This window comes from Rattus rattus, chromosome 13, assembly GCF_011064425.1.
Source record: "Rattus rattus isolate New Zealand chromosome 13, Rrattus_CSIRO_v1, whole genome shotgun sequence".
NCBI classification, from domain to species: Eukaryota; Metazoa; Chordata; class Mammalia; order Rodentia; family Muridae; genus Rattus; species Rattus rattus.
In genome coordinates, this window is record NC_046166.1 from 46,461,500 (window position 1) to 46,479,457 (window position 17,958).

At 42.4% G+C, this 17,958-nt stretch overlaps 1 protein-coding gene across 2 annotated transcripts in view; it reads left to right on the forward strand.

The window, feature by feature from the left end:
* Mtus1 (microtubule associated scaffold protein 1) overlaps nt 1-17,958 on the forward strand; it is a 145,278-nt gene that overhangs the window by 35,175 nt on the left and 92,145 nt on the right. For both annotated transcript variants that reach the window (XM_032919464.1, XM_032919463.1), the window contains exon 2: nt 14,070-16,293. In XM_032919464.1, the coding sequence (XP_032775355.1) occupies nt 14,233-16,293 (2,061 nt within the window). In that variant the 5' untranslated portion in view covers nt 14,070-14,232. The remainder of the gene's footprint in view (nt 1-14,069; nt 16,294-17,958) is intronic.

A 17,958-nucleotide genomic window follows, 5' to 3' on the forward strand; every position in this document is an offset into this window, starting at 1 on the left:
GTAGTTGTCAGATGAGGTCATGTGATAGAACCCTTCTATCTGTTCTGATCATCTGGAGAACCCTGAATCATGCAGACCATTTTGAGAGAGTATAGTTATTTAAAAGGCTCATATTAAACATGATCAGAGAGCCAAGCTTTTGGGAGTGTGGTGTGAAGAGTGAGTGTGGGGCCTCCCACGATGGTTTGGAAGTTTGAGGAAGTTCCTGAGTCAGAAAATTTTGAACCGAAAGCATATTTTTGAACAAGCTGCGGGAATCCGTTTGTTGAGCCTCAGCAGGCCGTTAGTTGTGTGGGTGACTCTTTAACTTCTAGCAGGTGTTGGCTAGGGCTTTTCCTCTTAGTGTGGTATCCTCAGCACAATCACCTGGGTCTGTAGTCTTCCTAGGTCCCCCTCCCCCAAAGGCTTTTGTTTTATTAAGACAGAATTTCCCAAGATAGCCCTGGTTGTCCTGGAACTCTTAGATCTGGTTGACCTCAAACTTAACCTAGATCTACCTGCCTCTTCTTCCTCCTCCTCCTCCTCCTCCTCCTCCTCCTCCTCCTCCTCCTCCTCCTCCAGAGGAATGGGATTAAAGGTATGCACCACCTTGACTCATGCCCCAAGGCTTTTGATTGTATACCATGAATTATCTAAGAACTACTGGCTATACTGGTTGTAACAGAGGAAGTCTGTTCCTAGTACCCATGTTCATTTAATTTACATTTTTACCATAAGGTCTAGGCTAGGTGTCTCAGACCTGTCATTTCAGCTACTGTGTAGGTAGAGACAGGAAGATCACAAGTTCAAGGCCTGCCTGTACTACAAAATGAATTCAAATCTTGTTTCTAAATAAATAAATAAGCGAATAGATGGATGGATGGATAAATGACTGACTGAATGACTGACTGAATGAATGAATAGAATTAAAATCTATTTGAAAAATAGATGCTATAGCTTACTGGAAGAGTGTCTGCCTAGCATGTGTAAGGCTGTAGATCACCAATATGATAAAAAGAAAAGCAAAACCCCATAAACCAAAGGTTCCCTCTATCCCCTCCACCAAAAAACAAAACAAAACCTTTATACATGAAATTTAAACTGAGCGTGAGTGATGTTACCTCTCTGCTTATTGATGTGAAATGGTATATATGTGTGTCTCTCTCAGAAACTCTTAATAATCCTGGAACTCATTATAAGTAGACCCGGCTGGTCTCCAACTCAGAGATTTGCCTTTTTCCGTACTAGAATTTAATCATGAGCACTAGATTTAAAGACAAGCCCCACCAAGTTCAGCATTAAATGTATCTTGATACAAACCTTATTATATAGTTTTTTTAGTGAGAGAGGGAGATGAATATATCTTTGTTGCGGTAGTTTTAATGTTTTTCTTTAAAAACAAAAACATGATATAAAAGAATTTCTCTGACATTCTTTGCTACATTTTCAACTTAAAAATTCTTTGTGTTTTAAAAGGAAGCAAATTGTTTGCTTTTGGATAATTAAATAGTATCATTCTCTGTTTTAATAAATGATTCATTTTTAACCCAGGTCTCTCCTGTACTCTTAAGCTTTGTCTGAAACGAGTAGTAAACCTTTCTGCCCTTTCTTTTACACAGTGGGCTCCTAAGCTTACACATTAGTTTTATAAAGAAAAGGGAACATCATGTTTCCTCCAGTTTAAACTAAAGCTTGAAATCCTTTCTGTACCAACAAAGGACAAGATAGATTATTTATGCAGCAGCTTCCCATTCTATCTCCTGTGGCTTTCTTCTTTAAATATTAATATAAGTGAAGTAATCCTTTTAAATTATGTTTAATTGAACAGACAGACGTTTATTGAGCATTTGCTGTGTGCTCTGCTGTCTCTTGTGTGCACCCAGTCCTGGGTTTTGGGAGCATGTCTGGGTTTTCGTCTGGACTTCTTCCCCACCACTCTGTCAACTCAGCCCGGTCCTAACAGTTTCCTGCCTGTTTGTCTCCAGTAGAAAGGGATCGGCATCTCAGCCAAGGCAAGCGTCCACATCTATCTTCCCTGCTCTGGCAGACTCCGGAGCATGTAAATAGAACCCGAATTCTGAGCTGACCACACAGCCTACCCTGCTTTACTGCCTCTGCCTCATGAGGCTTCTTCCTCGAGACACTCCGGCCTCCCCTGCGCTTTGCATCCTATCCTCTGCCTGCACTGCCTGGCTCTCTGCTGGACAAAGCCCTCTATATTTTCCTGACTTCCTCTGACTCAGCAACCCCTCAGACGGCCTGTTCATTATTCCTGTGGCCTGTGGGTGTTTTCGCTTCAAAGCAACTTTGCTAATTGTTACTCTTTCATTTTTTTTTTTTTGCTTCTCTGGAACCCAGCACATAGCAAATATCAAATGCATGCTTTCAATTAGTGCCCCTAATCGTATTTCATTGTGTGCATTCATATTATCACTTCACATTTTTGACTGAATACATATTTCGCTCCAAGATCCAGAAGCAAAACTACCATTAATCACCTTAGGAAATGGACTGAGGAGTCAACAGCCTCCCAAAGCAGTGCCACATACTGGAGACCAAGTGTGCAAAGCTGAACCTTTCAGGGAATGCCAGACGTAACCTTAAGATCGGAGTACAAGTGCTTGCGTTATGAGTGATGAGAAGTGATCTCTGGGTAGAGCACTAGGCCTAAGGTAGAAAGAAGAGATGGCTATCAGTTTCCATTTTCTCCTCATCCTTGGCTATATAGAGTTTCCTGCTAGGGGCATAGCCAGCCAGTATTGCTAGCAAGTTCCCAGTTTGCCTTCTCGGCGAGCATAGCCACTGCTGTTAGGGTCAGGTGTTAGAAAGCAGATTCCATGCCTGCTACCGCCCTGCTGGGCAAAACCCAGATAATGCTACTCTGGGCCACCGATCCAAGGTCATGCATGCTGGAGGGAGGGGAGAGGTGGAGCTTGGGCTCTGATGGCTGACTGGGAAACCTATGCAACAGAAGCAATCCTGGATAACCTATGCAAACTTGTGAATGACTGAGACAATTTGTCTCTTTCGCCATCTACCTGACAGTTTTCTGTATTTGAATCTAACTAGAATTTACACATTAAGTTCAGTAGCATGTTTTATGACTCTGGACACAAAACTGGAACATCATAGATATCCGTGGCATGGGAAAGGATTTGTTTGATTATGGACTAAAAGAACATACACAACATGTGTTGGGTAGCTGCTAAAATTTCATAGATAAGTTTTGAGTTCTTATCTAACCCTGAGAGTCAGTGGCTTTGAGATAGTGAACAATGTTTCAATGTTGATTTGTTTTTTAAAGTTATGACTTGGCTAGGGGTATCGATCAACAGTAACGTGTCTGGCAAGCACACATGAAATCTTGGGTTTGGTCTTTTCGTGAATGTTTGTTTGTACATGTGTGCATGCATGTGCACACACACACCCCTAAAATGGAAATTTTAGAAAAAATGAGAAAAGGAATAGGAGCCTCATTTGGTATGATAATTCAGCCAGGTTGAAGTAGTGCACACCTTTAAATCCAGCACTCAAGAGATAGAGGCAGGGGTTGGGGATTTAGCTCAGTGGTAGAGCGCTTGCCAAGCAAGTGCAAGGCCCTGGGTTCGGCCCCCAGCTCAGAAAAAAAAAAAAAGAAAAAAAAAAAAAAAAAAAAAAAAAAGAGGCAGAGGCAGGTGGATCTCTGTCAATTCAAGGCCAGCCTGTTCTACAGAGTGAGTTTCAGGACAGCCAGGGCTACACAGAGAAACCCTGTCTTAAAAAGCAAACAAACAAACAGAAAACAAAAAAGGGGGGCAATAAAGATAATTCTAAATAGAGAAAATAGGAGAGAGCAAAGGTTCTGTGTCGCTGTTTAACATAATTTAAAACTTTTTCTATCCTAAGTACAGGATTTAGGAAGATAAGCATAGTTTTCTGTTTGTCTGCTAGGGTTTCCTTCCAAGACTTCTGGAACATGGCCGAACCTTCAAGTGGTTCCCAGCCGTGTGGACGTTGTTTACTTCCTACACATATAAACTTAGGATAAAGGTCACTTTATCAGGTAGGTGTAGCAAGAGCTTAACAGTGAGAACAGAACAGTTAGGGCCTACGCTGTGGCTACAGTTACCTAGCATTTATGAATTGTACATTTCTGGGATTTTCCACATAGGCTGACCATGGGTAATTAAAGCCATGAAAATGAAACCGCAGATAAGGAAAGAAAGGACCACTTTGTCTTTAAGAGAATTCTACTCCAGGGCGGCCCGCTGCTCAGTGCTTCAGAGCAGTTACTCTGTTCTAACTCGGTCATGCATTTAGCTTTCCCTATGTCTGAAAACAGAATACACTGATGTCTGTCTTATCAACACCACTGGCCACCATTAATACGTCATGTTTTAATCTCTTGAGCTTTTGTTTCTGAGACTGCATCCCGACGGAGCCCAGCCTGGTCTTCACCTTGCAACGTTCCTGCATCAGCTTCCCTGATGCTTGATTACAAGTCAAAATGTGGTGTTGGATGTCTTCCTAAATAAACTGCTTCTATTTTTTGGAGATAGAGTTTCTCATTGAATCCAGCACTCACTGGTTCCAGCTAAACTGGCTGACCAGTAAGTCCCTGCGGTCTGTTCCTGTCCCCTAGCTCTGGGGCGTTAGGTGTGCACCACCAGGTCTGGATTTTATTTTTATAAGAGCCTGTCCCCACAATGACACTCACTTCCTCCAACAAAGCCCCACCTCCTAAGAACGCCACACCCCAAGGCCAAGCATTCAAACAAAGGAGTCTGTGAGGGCCGTACCCTATTCAATCCACCACCACACCCCTGTAGTTTAGATAACAGGCACCTGCCTTTTCGCCTGAGAAATGCTCGCTTCAGAAGAATGCTTCAGTGTCTTCCAGCCTCAGACACAAGCCTTTGATACTCGATCCCTTGTCTTTGTTGCTGGAGTTTGTTTAGCTCATCAGTTAAAAATGGAGCACAAAACTAGAGTGCGCAGCTTTACTCCAGTCTGGGCAGCTCTACCAGGACTTTTCCTCAGTGAGTAATTATCCTCCCTCCCTTAGAGACACAGGACACAGTGAAGATGGGGCATCCCGAGGACGTCAATGGGAGCATTGGACTTAACATGTAGCCATTGTAGTGAATGGGACAGACACCCTGTTCCATTGGCGAAGGACAGTCTCCTTTGGTGCTGGGTGTTATCCCATGTGGCACTTTACAGAGATTTAACCATCAACTGCAAGTTGTGTCTTGTTCATGCTTGAACATGGCTATTTCAATATAGAGTTTACACAGAAAGTTAGTCCTGGAATTCACTCTGTAGACCAGGCTGGCCTGGAACTCCGATCTGCCTGCCTCTGCTTCCTGAGTGTTGGGACTAAAGGTGAGCTCTACCACCCCTGGGGCAGTTTTATTTTTTACAAAGATCTCCTAGTATGTATTTTGAGGTTGATAGTTTACCTAATTGATGGCAGGCATTATAAAATTGGAAAACAAATTTGGTACAGTTTGCTTTTTTAAAAAATTTACTCTCAGATTTTTGAGGTGATGTTTTATGGAGGTAAATATTAATTATAAGAAAGCCGAACTCATGCTGCAGTGCACTGTGATAATAACTTCTCTGAGTCAAGAAATAGAAACTAAACTAGAAGAATTGTGCATTTCGAGGACTGTGAAGTGTAGCTGGTGCTTGGAGCTGATGCATGACCTGTTACACTAGTCCAGAGTCATACAAACTGTATTTCTAGTGCTCATGTGCCAACTGTGTTCTGTAAGCTGTTTTAGTTAGGACACTCATGCATATCCACTTGGATATTATCTTATCTACAATTAATTTTTTATTCTACAAGAGCAGAGTTGAGTAAACACATCCCAGATTGTGTATTTTATAAAACCTAAAAATACTCACAGTTTGTCTTTACAGAACTTGTTTGTTGACCTTTGAACTAGTTAACATGTGGAGACTTCTCAGAAGCAAGCCCAGGGAAGATTTAATAACAGAAAAGGAATAGGGGGGTTGTTTAGCATGGGGAGGCTCATTTCAGTAAGCTGCTGTCATCTGGCGGGAATATTTTCTTCCTTCCTGATGGAAATACAGTAAAAATTCCTTTTGGTAGGCTACCTTAGAAGCTCCTTGCTTGACTGTACGAACATCTTCTGTGTTCACAAACAGGGAAATTAGACTACTCCTCTGTCATTTAGTCTCAACCCACATGGAATTACCGATCCAATAGTTGTTTCCTATCAGGCAAGTGTTAATTTATGAAGTCTTCATCTAGAAAAAATAAAATAAAGAATGACTAGAGTGACCTGGTTAACTACTCTCTCCTTCCAAAGCAACAGTATTATCACAATATAATCTATGGTTGCCATGCCAATAACATAACATCAAAGCACACATATATACATTTATACTCACATACACACTCATATATGTACAAACATACATATACACAAACATATACATACACACACAAACATACATACACTAACACTAACACATACACACATACCCACACATACACTCAGACACATGCACATTCCCATATATTCATACAAGTATACATACACACTCATACAAGCATATGCATACTCATACACAAACATGCAGATACTCATATACATATACAAACACAACACACTCACACATAAACACATACACATACTCACACTCACACAAACGTACACATTCACACTTTTAAACACACATACACTCATACACAAACACATACACACGATCACATATAAACATATACACACATACATTTACATACACGCATACACAAACACATACACATGATCACATATAAACATATACACACACATACATTTACATACACTCATACACACACACTCACATACACTCATATAAACATACACACTCACACAAACACATATACTCACAAACCACACATATACAAACTCTCATACAAACATGCACACACACACACACACACACACACACACACACAGAGAAATAGTCATTTTCAAATATAGCATTACTTGATTGCTCACTAACTGTTTGATTCGTGATTGGTCAGTGATCCTCCAGTCACTGAAGTGGGGCTCTGGGCCTCTTCCGTCCATGGTCCCAGCATCTTAACATGTTGACACATGAAGGCCTCACATGTTGATCTGTGTCAAGCCCTGTGGGACGGCGAGGACGTGAAGGATTACGAGTTATGGTGCAAGCCTAGAGGGGTGGTGTATGTCCACTTAGCTCAGAGTAGAGTGCAGAGCATTCGCTACAAGAAATTGAGGACAATAAGGAAGGAAATTGGCTGAGTAACCAGCCAGACAGCCCCATTAGTCATGAAATCCACTTGGTTTTGAGTGACAAGCAGGAGTCTGCCCTCCCTTCCCATTCGGTTTTCCTTTTATTCTCAGGAAGCTCTGAATCACTCCTGAAGGACATTGGCTGAAAGGCTGTCATTTAGTCAGAAGAATGATAATGCCACTCAAGACAGATATTGGTATATATCTTAATTTGGTATTGTGTGTTACGTCCATGACATAATTCATAAGAGAAATCTTCCCTTACTCCCTTAAGCCTTTGGACAACTGTTTCTCGTTCTTCACTCTTGGGTAGAAGGAAAGGTTGTCCCTCCTGACTTGGCTGAGACTGGCTGTTGTTCCATGGTGATCTGTTAGCAGAAGTGGCCTTGTCAGATCGAGGCCACAGTTTTACCAGTGAGTGCACATTTTGTGACTCGTGTGTTCTTCAAAAGTAGACAGGAAAAATACACAGGGAAAGGAGAGAGGAGCACGCCTGCTCCTAGGTGTGGTGGAGGAGGGTTAATTAGAGATCTGTGGGAGAGCTGAACTGTGCCCTCTTGTGAGGAGGGAGAGGGGAGAGCAAGGGACAAGGTACAGCAGCCAGGAGGCCCAAAGTCTGAGGAAAGCAGGCAACCAAAATGGTTGGATTATATATGGAAGGGTGGCCCAGACCCCTGGGTTGGAGAATTGAGGGCAGGGGACCCAGGTATGTCAGCCAGGAGGTCCCTGTAACAGTTAGGGCTGAGGGACCTGTTGACCAGCATCCACTTTGATATGTTAAATAGGCACCTGAACCCTTTGTCCTGGTTTGAAACTTAACAGAAAGCCTTTAGGGAGACTGCTTTTGTGATTTATAAACTATAATTCAAAACAATATTTGTATTCATATACATTAAAATACGTCCGCTCCTATGTCAGTTCCTAGGTATAAAATTAAGTCCTGTATGGCCACAAACTAGTGAAGCTAGCCTTTGTTTTACAAACACACTTTATTTCATAATTATCACATGTTGAATTAAATTGGAATGGTAGGAATAGACTTAGTGGGCAAGAGGAATAGAAATTGTGGCCCGGGGTTGAAGGCTAGTTAGTGAAATACAGCACACAACCAAGGCGTCTAACCTGAAAGAGATCTGCTCTCGGCTGATTAGCATCGATGACAACCAGGGGTGGGGATTTCTCAGAGGCCACCGTTGCATTTGTAAGATTAACCAGTTTGGGTTGGATCTCTTAAAATTCCTTCCAGGATTAAGAATGTCAGCAGTCATTAATTCAATTATATGATGGTGTTTCAGGTTTTGGGGCATTATTACTCTTAAGTACGTGTGCATGTTCCCAGGTCTAGAGTAGCCACACCTGCATGTCCCACAGTGTACACACTGGAGGTCAGGGGACACCTTGAGTGTGAATGCTTGTCTCCTACTTTGGGGGGATGGTCTCTTCTTCTCCAACGTGCATACCAGGCTAGCTGACGTGAAAGCATTCAGGGGTTCTCCCAGCTGTGCCTTCACTGTACTCCAGAAGGACTGGGAATATAGACATGTGCTTCTGTATCTGGTTGACATGGAGATCTGAACTCTTTACCCACTGAGCTGAGATAACAATGTTAAAGCTGAGGTTTTGAATATAAGTATTACTATTTTCCAGTTCTTGATTGTTTTGCTGTTATTTGCAAGACAAGTTCACAGTATGTAGTCATACTTGGATGCACAACCCTCCTGCCTGGTGGCTAGTTCAACTCTTGACCTTAAAAGTCTTGAGAATATGTATCATTTATTTATTTTTAAATTCTGGATGAACTGCCTATTGTATTCCCAAATCGCAATGAGTGAAGAGTTTGTTCTGTCCTGCCCAAGCGGAGCTCCGAGAAGATCTCTCCTTCCAGATAATTCTCTTTCAAAAGGGAACTTGATCATTGTGCTTCACTCTGCTAGACAGTGCTACTGGATGAACTTGAGACCATTCCCCTGGGTGTGACAAAGAACAGTTTGCTCCCAAGAGTTTTTTTCTTCTTCTTTGTTTTAATTTTGCTTCATTTTGTTTAAAAAAAAAAAAAGTTTTCAAGATAGTTACTTTGAGGCTTCTTTAAAATCGAGCCAAGTTATATTGTAACGGTAGGAATATGAAGACTGTTGAGTCAGGTGAGACGAAGTCATAGAATATGTGACTAGCACATTGTGGGTGGCCTTTAGGTAGAATTCTTAAAAGTAGGGAGGAATAAAATTAGTCTTAGACAGCATGCCTGCGTGCCTACCTTAGTGTGCCTGCATATGTGTGTGTGTGTGTGTGTGTGTGTGTGTGTGTGTGTGTGTGTGTGTGTGTGTGTGTGTTGAAGTCGGAGGATATAGTTACATGTTTTTCCTCAGTCAGTCTTAAATTTTTGTTTGTTGTTGTTGGCTTTTAAGGGTTCTTTCTTTGGAACTCCTCCTCCATTAGGTCAAACTGGCTAGATATTTAATGGATTCCTCTCTCTCTACCTTTTCCAGAGCCACACTTTGCCCTCTCTCTTGTGCCCTCCCCCAGCCTCTCCCTACCACTATCTTTTTTTTTTTTTTTTTTTTTAATGGCCTGTAGGATTGGACTCAGGTCCTTGTGCTTGCAAGACAAGCACTTTATGGACCGAGCTGCCTTCCACTTTTACCTACCTCCTGTGGGAAGGACAGCTAACCCTGTCCTGTCCACAGCTTTATCTTCACAGTAAAGGTATTATAGGGCATTGCATCCTATAGTGACTAGTGTCAGATGACGTCAAACAAAATGCACAAGTCAGGTCGTATACCTGTTCTTCATGCATGTCAATATGTGTATTGTAAAGGATACTGACACCGGGCGGTAGTGGCATACGCCTTTAATCCCAGAACTAGGAGGCAGAGGCACAGAGTTCGAGGCCAGCCTGGGTTACAGAGCAAGCTCCAGGATGGCCAAGGGTACACAGAGAAACCCTGTCAAGACCCCCCCCCCCAAAATAAAAACAAAAAACAAAACAAAAAACTAAATAGTGACAATACGCCCTGGAAGCTGACACACCAGGTCTAGTCTTACATTCTAGCCTTGTTCTTTGACTTTAATATTACTTTTATTTCCAGAAAATATTTCCAGAAGAATTGATGAGAAGTCAAAAGATGATGGCAAGGCCGTCTAATTTAGTGCCATGCTAGAAGAGAAAAACTGCAACAGTTTAAATAATATACAACATGAGGCTGGTGCCGTGACTTCTCCAGTACTGGATCTTTTCAGAATAACTTAATTTGGCCATTTGAACCATTTATTAAGTATATGTCTTTTAAAAATATTTTTATGCAATCATCTTTTATATACTTTGGAAAAGAGCGATTGGGTAATAAAACGTTTACTAATTGAATTTCGTGACCCTGTTTATGCAGGCACATAACTTCTATAATCATGCTAATAAGGTTTATACTTATTAGCAGAGCAGTTTCTTCTGCATCTACTTATGGGTTCTCTCCACCCCTCCATGCATGGTCCTTACCTTCCCACCCCTGCCCAGGCAGCCATTTTCTTTTCTTTGTTCTCTCTTTTCTCGTTAGCATATGAATAAATGGGTTTCAGTGTGGGACTTTCGTATGCCTGTATCCTATTTGTTCTTACTTTCCACCTCTGTCACCCCCTCACCCCTTCCTCTTTTTCTTCAACCTCTGATGTTTTGAACGAAATGTCCCCCATAGATTCAAATGTTTGGACACTTGCTCCCCACGTGGTGGCACTGTTTGGGGGAACTTGGTGAACTTTAAGGAGGTGTAGAGCCTTGTTGGAGGTGTCACAGGGAGTGGGATGTGGGGAGGGTGGTGACTTTGAGAGTTTGTGTCCTCCCCTCACTTCCAGTTTACTTCCTGTGTGGGTGTCAAAGTGTTATCTCTCAGTTTCCAACTGCAGCTGCCCACTGCCATCATGGGCCCTCCCTGGAGAATTTAAGCCACCATAAACCTCCCTTAAGCTGTTTTTGGTCATGGCATTTTATCACAGCAACAGAGAAGTGACTAAAATGACCCCTCAGGCCACGTTTCTTATTCACTGCCCTTCAAGAAGTGGAGAGGGGGGTTGGGGATTTAGCTCAGTGGTAGAGCACTTGCCTAGCAAGCGCAAGGCCCTGGGTTCAGTCCCCAGCTCCAAAAAAAAGAAAAGAAAACAACAAAAAAAACAAAAACAAAAACAAAAGAAGTGGAAAGGAACATCGTTTATTGTTTCTGAAAATGGATAAATGTTCTTGATTTTTTTAAACATTCTTTAAAATTTAGCTTGAATGTATTTTATAATGGGTTGAAAATGCTGATCTGTGGGATTCGCAAGATGTCTCGCCACCAAGCTTGATGACTTGAGTTTGAAACCTGGGATGCATGTGGTAGAAGGGGAGAAGCAACTGTCACAAGTTGTCCTCCCACCTCCAGGAAGTGCCGTGACATACGCTCCAGCCCCCACGCCTACACAGTAAATCCATGTAATAAAATGATAATTCGTACTTCATAAAAGCTTTAAACATCTTAAAATCTTTTTCGTGATCTCTTTTTAACTACGAGATAGCAAAGGACTCGACTAATTTACAGTAAATACATAAATTATGCAGCTCTCATTGTAGGATTCAGAGCCCCGAGCATGTGAGTTGAGGTTCTATGTGTCTGTGTGGGTGCACACATGCTGTTGAGATCAATACTCCACCATGCCTTTGCACCATAGATGCTGATTTCAGGGTGCATGATCAGAACACGCAAAGCTGTTATGGACACTATTGGAGCCACTGGGTACCCTGTGGTTCCTATTGTGACTTTTACTTGGGTCACCGGAGTTTGAATAGGAGCAATAAAGATTACGAAGTGGGGAAATCAGATCTGCCCTTAATTCAGAATTTTATAGGTCACACACTCAGTGTCATCCCTGTTAGATATTTCACTCAGAACTCACTGCCATGACATTAGAAGGTTTATTGTGGCTTACAGTTCTAGACAGAGAGCCCATAATGGCCGGGAGAGTGTGGCAGCGGGCGGGTAGAATTGGAAACTGAGAGATAACATTTTGCCACATACACATAGGAAGCAGAGAGAGTCAACTAGAAGTGGGGCGAGGACCTACCTACACTCTCAAAGTCTTCATATTAGACTTTCAATCAAATTTATTTGTTATAAAAATAAAAGCTGGATTTTAAATCATTAAATTTTAAAAGAGAGAGAGGGAAGAGAGTGGAGGTGAGGAGGGAGGGACAGAGCATGTGTCCCGTCCCCGCCTCCCCCCACCATGGCACAAGTGTGGACATTGCATGCCCAAGGAAAGCTTTGTAGAGTCCGTTCTCTCCTTCCACTTTAACGTGAGCTCTGGGTACTGAGGCAAACACCTTTACCTTCTTAGCCATCTCCACAGCCTAGATTTGAGATTTTTCTGGACATTTTAAAAGTTTGCTATTAATTACTCAATTGAGTTATTTTGAGTCTGTTTATGACGGCATAAAACTAGGAGCAAAATTAAGACACTTTATTGCTTCCTAAAACATCGACCTCTGTCCTTTCCCACACAAATCCCCAGTGTACTTTGTGTGTGTATAGTGTCTCTTGTTCTGGACATTTTTGTATAAATAGTTATCTTAATAGATAGTTTTTTGAATAACTTCTTTCTCTTAGTGCAATATTTTCCTATTGCAACACTGTATCCATGTATGTAATGAAACATTTTGTTTTCATTTTTTGTTCTTGTGCTAAAGAGTAATCTGATGTATATTTTCCACTTACCAGTAGATGGGCATGGGTCTCTCCCACCCTTACTCTTCAGCTGTTGTAAATATTGCTTCTGTTAAGATTCTGTGTGTTTGCTTTTACTGTGTCCTAAGGGGAAGGGGAGGACCTTCAGGTATCTCTTCTCAGAAGGGTAGCCATTCTGGTGGATAAGTCCTCCTCCTTTATTCTATTATTTAACCCTTTTCACCTCCTTAAAGACCTCTTCCCCAGACTCCGTCTCCAGTATACACTCCAACATGAGGGATGGGGTTGGCTTCAATGTGTCCATTTATTTGGAACTATTATACATTCCAGCACATAGTGACTTTGTTCACATCTTGAGGAACCCCTAACAGAGGCTATTCAACTCTTTTTTGCTTGATTTATTTTTCAAGACAGGGTTTCTCTATGTATCCCTGGCTGTTGTGGAACTTGCTCTGTAGTTCAGGCTGACCTCAGACTCACAGAGATCTGCCTGCCTCTGCTTCCCAAGTGCTGGGATTAAAGGTGTGTGACACCACCACCTGGCTTACTTCAAATCTTAGAATAGCTGCCTTGTGCCCCTCGAACGCACATGCACGCACATGCACGCACATGCACGCACATGCAGGCAGAGGCTCGGCAAGGGCACATAGTTAAGATAGGAATGAAATAGAACAGAGACGTGCAACTTCTCCGAGTCTCATTGGAGCCTGGATGCTCTCCCTGGTAATCATGCAAGTAGGAGATCTTCTGACAGTGAGAGGGACACTTTGGAACGCCCAAGGGAAATTAGGATGAATAGTTTCACTGTTGACCAAGTAAGAAGGAAAGGTAGTTGTACACCGAGTTACCCCCCCTCTCTCTGCGAAGTCTCTGGGAGTCAGGAAGGAAGATGTCAGCTGTTACATGACATCAGCAGGAAACTGTATCTGCGTTTCCCTATCATCGTGCTCCATCGTGCTTCACACATCAAAAGGTTTCTTTGAAAGAGTGGGAGATTACCCGATGTTGTAAATGCACCCCCATTCATCGGTATAAGTTGTTAATATGAAAACAGTGATCTAAACAAATTAAGGGGTGAGCTGTACATTTTTCTAATGTTTATCTGAGTTTACTGTTTTGTTTCTTCCAGGGAACAAGAAGTCATTTCAACTTTAAAGCATCTAAGACTACAATCGTGGAACCCGACTGAAAGCAACAGAAAGGGGAGAAGCTGGGCCATCTTTCATTTACTCTCATTTAAAAGGATTTGAAGAGGAAAATAAAATGGCAGAGCTGTAAGATTAATATCCAGGATGAATGATGATAACTCAGATAGGACAGAAGATGAACCGCATTATGTATTTATCTGTGATAAGAACTCGAATCCATCCGAATGCTTCAAAACAGCTCTCCAGTGCTCTTCAGTTGGTCATGGGGACTGGGACTCGGCCAACCCAGACGACATGGTGGTGGATTATGAAACAGATCCTGCCATGGACAGTAGTGAAAGTGTTTCTTTAAGCCATCCGAGTGTTGAAGTGCTCGCTTACCCAGAGCCTTCAACTGATTTCATGGGGAAGCATGAGTTTGCAATGTACAGTGAGCTTACCTGCCAGTCTCCTGCACTCGTGAACACAGGGAAGCCCCCAGACCCACACAGTGACTTTGGTTCCCTAGAGGCAATCCAGAATGAGAGGTTTGATCCATCTAAGCCCTGTGTGTACAAGGCTGATGATGATTATGCTTGTGGAGACTCTCCTGAAACTTTGGAGCTAAAACAAACATATGACATGAAAGTGGGCACAGCTAACTGCACCTTTATAGCACAGCAAGCTATTGAACAGGGTCAGCCTTCACGTGCTCCTGGAGGGCTGCAGCCAACAGTGAGAGACAGAAATGCATTGTCCTGCTCCAATCGGACCCCACCCTCTTCCTCTAAAATGTGTGTAAGAGGGGTTAATGGCAATAGAGAGAACTTCGAAAGCCTTCAAACCACACCACCAAAGACCCTAAACACAACCTATACAGTGATTTCTGATGTGCTGATGCAAACTGACAGTCCAGACATTGGTATTCAGTGTCAGCATTCTTTAGGAAATGTCACCAAAGAGTACACAGATGGGACAGGGCAAGGATACGTTGGAGAAAAAGAGATACAAGCTGTGACACTGGTTTCTGATGGCATGGAGGTCCCCAATGGGTCTGTATTACAGAAGTTCTATTGTGTATCTGAAGAAGACCCAAACAGTGAGACGCATTCACACGGCTCGTATGCTCAACAGGAAATGGGCCAAAATCTAAGAGGATCATTGTCCGACGGTCATGTTGCTGGTGAATGCCCAGTAGTGGGGCCAGCTTTTGGTAAAAGTAAAACCCGAGTGCTGGACTCTGAGTGTAGAGTCACGGTGACTGAAGACCCACACATGGATTCCCAAGACAATGACTCAGACATTCAAAGCAGTACTGAGGAGCTGACCCTGGGAAGTGTTCCAAGGCAGAGGGTTTCCTCCTATGAGGTGGGTTGGGATGAGCATGTAGGAGCCATTAGCACAAATAATACAGCCTGTGTGTCAGCCCCAATTAGGCAACTCCCCCATGTGAGCCTCACACTTTCACCTGTTGAAGTGACGAAGAAATACAATAATGTGGAGAATGGACCAAGAGATGCTAAAAGTGCACCAAACTTGAAAGGAGAACTAACAAATATGTCAAAACCTAATCTGGGAAAATCAGCTACCAAAACGAACACCACCATAGGCAGTAAAGTGAGGAAGACAGAAATTATAAGTTATCCCACACCAAACTTCAAGAACATTAAAGCCAAAGTTATATCCAGATCCGTGTTGCAACCCAAAGACGCTTCCCTAGTGAAGGACACAACCAATCCCCAGGTTCCGAGGGGCTCCTCACCCACACCAGTGCCTTCTAAACAGTTGACAATGACGAACAAAACACTAAGGTCTGACTTAAAAGCAGACAGGAAAGCAGAAATCCCAATTAACAAGACACACAAGCAACAGCTTAATAAATTCATTACCAGCCAGGCTGCGCAAGTTACAGCCCATTCTAAAAGTGCTTCGCTCAGGGTTCCAAGAACAGCATCTGCCACGAAATTGAACCAGGAGGATGTTGACAAGACAGGTTCTCCTCATGCAGGGAGTGAGACCGGGTCTGTGACTGCCTTCTTCCAGAAGATCAAAGGCATCCTCCCGGTTAAAATGAAAAGCTCAGAGTGTTTGGAAGTAACTTATGTTTCCCACATCGATCAGATTAGCCCTGAAAAGGTTGAGCAGGACTGTGAGGCTCCACTGGAAAAGCAAGAGCTGGGAAAGCAAGCCATGAATGAGACTTTTGAATCCAAGTCTCTGTTTGTGGTAAGTGAACTCTGCGGTCTGCCTTAGGAACAGTGAAGAAAACTCGCGTATTAGCAATGCGTGGCCTGTAATTGGCTAATGATCTCACCGAGCTTGGTTCGTAATTTGTATTCAGCTATTCTTTGTCCTGCCAGTATAAAGTGTTAATAAGTGAAAATATAACAAACCTCCATATTAAAAGAAAAAAAACCCTCAGATTTGGAATTTTCTTGTATGTGGGTGTTCCCTTTGATAAGGTTTTAAAAGAGTAAATTAATATTTTTTTTAATATATTTTGATATTTGAGGTGAAATAATTGTGACACAGGCTGGTTTTGTTTTTCTGAAAAAAACAAAACAAAAGAAAACAAAGGCGCTTCTAAGCATTTAAACATATTGTGACACATTTAAGCAATGGCTACATAGAGCTGGTAAACAGCAACGCAGAAATCCAGGAAGCCAAGTCTCTTTTCAAAACTTGAGTCTACTTCTGACCAGCTCTGTGGCATGGGTCAGGTAACTTCGCCTCAGCCAGAAAGAGAGGATTGGGCGGTGGGTCTGTAAGGTCACCTGTAGGTCACTGGCATTGGTTTGTGAGGCAAGAAAGAAACAAACGTCCTTACACAGTAAACAAAGCAGTCTGTCTGCCACAGTACCTGGTAAATCCTGAGGAGGGTCGAGATGGAGTCACTTAAAAATCCGAAGCATTTTGTGCAGTTCAAGGGTTATTTTTCTTTAAACACGAGCATTTTTTTTTTTTGACCATTATATGATAAGACATAGTTTTTAAAATATCCACCGGGCTGCTGTTGGGACTGCCTGTGTGTCCTCAGCTCTATTTTTGGCAGTAGAGACTAAGGTGTATTTTCAGCCCCACACAGACTGCCCTTGAAATGCTTGTCCTCTGGACCAGGAATGGATCTGAGGGCAGAGGAGGAAGACAGAGGTAACACACAGGGCCTGTCTTATGGGGACTCTTGTGTAGGAGGAATGAAACACAGCGTGGTCAAGGACACGAGGCCAGCTGTTGTTGTTGTTGTTACATAGTAGGTCACGTAGGCATCTTCTCAATGATAAGAAAACGCTGGAGATTGTCTTTACCTGGGTCAGCTTACAGATAGGTGTTTTGACTTTATCAATAACTCTATTGGCAGGGATGGAATGTCACAGGGATTTCTAAAGTAATGGGTTTGTAAATTGTTTCAGGACAAGATCTTTCAAGTTCTTCTTTATGTCTAGCTGAGGAAGCTGATCATTTAGAATTGTAATATTTTACCAAATAAAATTATAATAAACTCGTATTTGTAATCAATAGTCTTAGGTGTTTATAGACCTACATAGAATCAAGATCTTTTTTCTTTGCTTTATGGAAAATTTGTTGTTGCTGTGAGACAGGGTATCAACATGCGCTCAGTATGGCTTTGAAGTCGCACAGGAGCCCAGGCTGGCCTTGAACTTGAGGCCCTCTTGCTTTGCACCCTTAGTGCTAACATTAGTTATATCCCACCACGTCTGGTTTTGTGAGAGATGTGTCCTGGCTCTCACCCTTGAGTATTGGAAAAACTAGCATGAGGTTCCTTGAGCATTGGTCTTGAATTTAAGTTGCTTGTGTAGTTCTAAAACCTGGCGAGTTTCCGTTTTGATTTGTTTCCTTATATTTTTCCAGCTTGATAGTTGCAGGTCCATG